This window comes from Artemia franciscana, chromosome 2 (assembly GCF_032884065.1).
Source record: "Artemia franciscana chromosome 2, ASM3288406v1, whole genome shotgun sequence".
Classification (NCBI taxonomy): Eukaryota; Metazoa; Arthropoda; class Branchiopoda; order Anostraca; family Artemiidae; genus Artemia; species Artemia franciscana.
The window spans coordinates 21,359,332-21,365,559 of NC_088864.1; the positions used below are offsets into that span (position 1 = coordinate 21,359,332).

At 33.1% G+C, this 6,228-nt stretch overlaps 1 protein-coding gene across 1 annotated transcript in view; it reads right to left on the reverse strand.

Annotated features, from left to right (window-relative positions):
- LOC136038597 (heat shock protein 83-like) overlaps window positions 1-6,025 on the reverse strand; it is a 17,859-nt gene extending 11,834 nt beyond the window's left edge. The window contains exons 1-2 of the mRNA XM_065721806.1: window positions 5,896-6,025; window positions 1,951-2,280 (exon numbers count right to left, since the gene is read on the reverse strand). Of these exons, the coding sequence (XP_065577878.1) occupies window positions 1,951-2,280 (330 nt within the window). The 5' untranslated portion in view covers window positions 5,896-6,025. The remainder of the gene's footprint in view (window positions 1-1,950; window positions 2,281-5,895) is intronic.
- Between the last annotated feature and the right edge of the window lie 203 nt (window positions 6,026-6,228).

A 6,228-nucleotide genomic window follows, 5' to 3' on the forward strand; every position in this document is an offset into this window, starting at 1 on the left:
TGGCTCTCAGAATTACCCTTACTGTATGCTATATCTTCCTTAGTTCTGCCCTAGGATGGATGATTAACACCAAGAATTGAAAGTAACCATTTTTAACAACTAAACTGAAGAAGTTACGCCAGCTTTGCCTCTCCCGAAGACTATCTGTCGTGGCCTAGCTCTAATCAGTCTTGGTTCTCAAATCTGTCATCACTTCCACCAAAGTTGATAATTCACTTTAAGAACCAGGGCTAATTAGAGTAAAAGCAAGACAGATAGTCTCTTTGAAAAGCAAACCTGTCATAACTTTTTCAGCTGAATAGAAATGATTGTAAGGTATGTAATTTGTACTTGTGAAGACTAGCAAAATCACTGATACCAATTTTTATTACAACAGACAAAAATTCAACTACTAACTTTTCAATGTTACTCACTTTTTGCAAATCATTTAATCAATTCTGTAGCTCATCATTATACTTTCTTCAGGTATTATTTATAAATGATATAAACCAGAAAGTTGGGTAGCTCAAGGCAGCATGCTAGAAATCTGCTAACTTAAATACATAACTTGGGAATTTAAAATTTGACTATGTGGAAGGTGGTTGGAATAAGTTTTAAAAAAACAATTTGTGAAGTTGCTGATGGTTTCTTAGGGAAGAAGATTAAGACTACAGCTGGAAATATTAGTGAAAAAGCGAAAACATTAGTCAAAATGGAGAAGGGGTTTTACAAAATTATCTGAGCGATAGATAAAATGAAAACAGAAGGGAAGATGAAGCTAGACGGCATAATAGTAAAATATTGTACTGGCATGGTAATAAATTGAGAGGGAATAGGCAACCGGGAAATGTCCCAGTTAGAGATCGGAACGGGCCCACAATTAGTGATAAGGAAAGAGTTAGAGATATGGGTCAAACATTTTGAGAGTGTGCTAAACTGAGATACAGTTGCAGGAATAGATATAGAGGAAAATGAATACCTTGGGATGTAAATATGGGAAGAAGATTAAGACTACAGCTGGAAATATTAGTGAAAAAGCGAAAACATTAGTCAAAATGGAGAAGGGGTTTTACAAAATTATCTGAGCGATAGATAAAATGAAAACAGAAGGGAAGATGCAGCTAGACGGCATAATAGTAAAATATTGTACTGGCATGGTAATAAATTGAGAAGGAATAGGCAACCGGGAAATGTCCCAGTTAAAGATCGGAACGTGCCCACAATTAGAGATAAGGAAAGAGTTAGAGAGATGGGTCAAACATTTTGAGAGTGTGCTAAACTGAGATAAAGTTGCAGGAATAGATATAGAGGAAAATGAATACCTTGGGAGTAAATATGGATAGACTACAGGGTGGAAGTTGGTGTTAGTATCACAAAAGGAACTGTTTATTACAAGCCCTTTTCCTGATTTACTAAGAAAAACTTTCTGTGACTGTGCATATTGATAAGAGAAAAATAGCTTTCACCAACTGATATGATTTCAAAGCCTTCAAAAAGAAAACTTACTGCATATAAGTCAAACTTATTGTGAAACCCTAACAACTACCTAATTTGGCTTTCCTCTGCAAGAAAAACCGAAGTTATCTTTCTTGTTCATTTATTGATGCAATAAAGTCATTGAAAGCTCTTTATTTGGTTGGTTTATTTGAAAATTGGTGTTAGTATCACAAAAGGAACTGTTTATTACAAGCCCTTTTCCTGATTTACTAAGAAACAACTTTCAGTGACTGTGTATATTGATAAGAGAAAAATAGCTTTCACCAACCAATACATTCCAAAGCCTTCAAAAAAAAAAAAACTTACTGCATAAACAAAACTTCTAATATCTGAGAAATCAAAATATTGTCTGAACATAATAAACCAAGGTAATCTGTAGCTAAAATACAAAAATAAGTATATCTTTTTATACAGAAAAAAAAATCCTGGACACAGTGACAAATTCTACATCAGAATATTTAAAAAGCACTTTACCTGTAAAGCTTCCATAAATGCTTTGGTTCCTGATTTTGCAATGGTGCCCAAGTTGTTCACCAAATCTGCCTTTGTCATACCAACACCAGTATCACAAATCGTGAGTGTCTTAGCCTCTTTATCAGGAATAATTTTGATGTACAGCTCCTTTCCACTGTCCAATTTGGATGGGTCGGTTAGAGATTCATAACGGATTTTATCCAGTGCATCAGATGAGTTGGAAATCAGTTCTCTCAGAAAAATTTCTTTATTTGAATAGAAGGTGTTGATGATCAATGACATCAGCTGAGCAATCTCAGCTTGAAATGCAAAAACTTCTACATCTGACATCTAAAAGAGAATAAATGAGAAAACCAAGTCCAGAAACAAAAACACAACTGAAAAGGTTTTAGAGGATAGAAAGGAAGGATTTAAAGTGTAATTCACAATTTTTGTTGATATTCAGGGGCTACCTTATTTTATGTGCTTGTCTCTCACTAACAGAAAAAAAATAAGCTAACCACATACCACAGGCCAGCTTGTCTGTAAGTGTAGGTTGTGGGGGGATAGAATACAATTATCAAGGTGGCAATATTTATATTTGGAAAACAAGGAATCAAGTATAGATCATTTGTTTTAGTTTTTCTTTTAGATGAAGAATCTTGGCACAGATTAGCAAGTCCCAAATTAGTTTCCCTTCCAAATATAATTACTGCTCACGCATCTCCATCCCAGCCCCCTTCCAGCTGAATTAGATATAGCCCTGGTTGTATACGAGTCCATTTTTCTTTATTTTCTGTGCTTGCTTGAAAAAAAATTCAGAAAATTTTCCCCACAAAAAGAAGAAAAGCTGAGAATAAATATAGGTCAAACTTTGTTCAAGTACAAAATTTACCCAGAGCTAGGTCAAAAATTGTAGTAAGAAACTTTCAGGAATGAACTCATAGCAAAATCATACTTCAGGAAAGCCTTTTCAAGCACCTATATTTACTCCACCCCAATTTCTAAGACTTCAAAAATCAAACTACACCTCAACATTGAAAAAAATGTCCTTAATGTCTATTTAAGTCTCTTATTCTTTAGTCTTTGAAAATATAAACGAATGAGTTGAGCAGTTGAAAGCCAAATTGGAGTTTTATCTGAAATTAAGGACACATTTTCCAATTTCTTTGAACATTTCTTAACAAGGGCTGGCGGTGAGGCAAACAGAAACACATATGAAGCTTCCATTATTTGGACCATCTTAACAGTATCACCCATCTATAATATTGCTACCATTGCTATCTAGTAACTAATGAACTGACATTGTTTTTATACAATCCTAATAAGGGCTGATGTCAGACCTACTTGATGTCAGACTTACATCTACCTGATTTTAATTTAAAAGTAAAAAATAATTTAAGTATATTTATACATTAAATTTAATTCAAAGTATAAATGAAAACAGAGAAGGTCTAACAGCAGTTTTGACTCGAGGTCCCTAATGAAGAAAAACCATGACAATTAGTAAAAAAAGGAAATGTGCCCCCAAAGGCATGCACAACAATGATGTGGCTTTTCATATTATTCACTTAAAAAAAGTGAACATACTACTTGATACGTTTTTATGTTCTTTTCAAACATAATGATCAATTTTGCAGCTAATGAATTTTACACCTGCCCCTATACACACTAATCCAGGGCATACATTTGCACATTAAGAGTCTGGGAGGTTAAGTTTAAAATTACCTCTCATTTTCATCAGAAATAAACTTTACCCAACCTCCACTAATTTGCAATTGTATACAGTGAATTGGTATATAGAGGGTGGGTGTAAAATTCATTTTAAGCAGAAGTGATTAGACAACAAGCTAGTAAAATTATAGTTTGGCTAGCCAACTAGTTTACTGTCTTAGAAAGAGGTTCCATTAGAAAAATGAATCAGTCAGTAAATAATCCAGGGCCAAGAACACATCTGGGAAGGTTCTATACCAAGCTTCTATGTTAACCCTTTCTGATTTCTAGGGTACTTTTTAGAAATTTGCCTCTTAGCAGGTCTACCTAGCCTATTCAAATTTTGATAGAGGCCTAACATATTTTACCTTAATTTTCAGTTAGTTAGTTTCTTTTTCTCCAGCTTAGTTCTGAAAATGCTTTTCTTTTTATTTGAGCAAAATTTTAAGCCATATCAAATGTTTTTTTTTTCAAAATTTAGGAAACATATTTGCATAGGCCTTTTAAAAACTTTAGTAAATATGACTATTATTGACTTACCAATAAAGTGAACATACCACTTGATGCCTTTTTTTGGTCAATGTTGGTATTACCTGAACAATTTTTTGGGTCATGAAACAATTGTTAATAGATGCATTTAGACTTTTTGAACATCTTTTCTCTCTTACAAAACTGCCACAAACCTAACCAAACAAAAATTCTCTCTAAAAGCAACAGAGCAATTTTTAGTCTTAAAGACTTCATACAAGAATATTTGGGCCAGAGTAACTCCAGAACAGTGAATTTGCATTAATTTTGGCAAGAGAGAAAAGATGTCCAAAAAGTCAAAATGCATTCATTAACAATAGTTTTATGACCCAAAAAATTGTTCCAGTAATAACAACATTGACCCTTTTTCATGCTCTTTATAAGTATATAATAATTACTTTAATCACAAATTTAAATTTTAAGCACTTTTTGACGTAATGTAACCTAACCTCATTATAAATAATTTTGGCTTTGAGAAAATATAGCCTAGTATTATTTTGTCAAAATGACCAAGAAAAGTAGTATTATTTTGTCAGAAAATGACCTATAATTCATAGGCTACTTTAATTGATAATTCGTCATTTTTAAGAGCTCTAAGAGTACTTAAATATGAATTTTGCAATATAAGTGATTATTTTATTCATAAAGAGCATAAAGAAAGTCAATAACATGGACAGTCATATATTTACCAAAACCTTAGAAACTGGGATTAATTGGGAAAATATCAATTGAAAGCCCAGTTGTGAAGCTGAAAATAATTGAAATTTATTGACAATATAAGCAGATATGTTATGCTACCAACATGTTAAGCAGAAAATCTGCTTTAAAAGGTTTCATTTTTGGGTAAAATTCTAGTTAATTGACTTCTTGCTATCTCAGAAAAGGTTTAGATTAGGAAAATGAAACTTTCAGAGATGAATCTACAGACTAAAGTATGTCCCAGGAAGGTATTTTGAAGCAACTATCTCCACTCCTTCTCCCTCTAGAGGGCCCTGACCTTTAAAAATATGTATTATAAAAGTGAAACCTTTCAATATAGATGTTCTGCTTAATTGAAGTACAACAAAATAGTTTTCAGCTTCAACTTTGCTTAATTCTATTTTATATGGTTTTAAAGATATGCAAATACATTTCCTAAATCTTGAAAAAACACTGGTATGGCTCAAAATTCTACTCATAACAGGAATAGCATTTACAGAACTAAAGGCAGAGAAAAAGCAACTAGTAACTAAAAATTATGGTAAAATGTTGTTTTGTCAAAATTTCAATAGGTATAGACCTGTCATGTAGGCAAATTTCAGGGCCCTCTAGAGCGAGAAAGAATGGAGGTGGGTACTTTAAAATACCTTCCTGGTACATACTTTAGCCTGTAGACTCACTCTGGAAGTTTAATTTTTCTAACCTAAATCATTTCTGGGTTAGCAAGAATTCAATAACTAGAATTTTACCCATTTTTGAAATACAGAATTTTGAGGTCCCTCACAAGGACAAGATGAGGTAGGTACTTCAAAATACCTTTCGGAACAAATCTTAGCCTGTAGACCCATCCCTAAATGTTTATTTTCCTAAGCTAACAGTTTTCCAAGATAGTGAAAAAAAGCTAAACTAAAATTTTTCCTACTACCCTAGCCAGGAAATCCAGCTTTCGTAAGAGCCCAGGCTTCAATCTTAACAAAAGCCTTTTCATTTCCTGAAAATTCTAATTTTAGCAGCAATTGTACTCACTTTGGTAGTTGATTAAGTCTTTCTCCTGGTCTACTCAATGTCTTTACTCTTCGAGTTCTATACTGAAACTAAAGCAAGAAAACACGATGGCTAAATGACACATACCGGCAATTCTTTCTAGAGTTGCGTTCGAATCACATTCCAAGTTGACTGAAACCAGCATTCTGACGTTTTATTTGTGATTCCGAGTTAACTTTTAGCGTTCGATTTGTAAAAGTTGACTGAAAGTTAATGAAAAGTTGACTTTTAACAACTTTTACATTTTGTACGTTCGTCTCAAGTTAACTCGGAAAGAGGGCAAAAGTTTCAATTATAGGTAATCATGGAGTATGT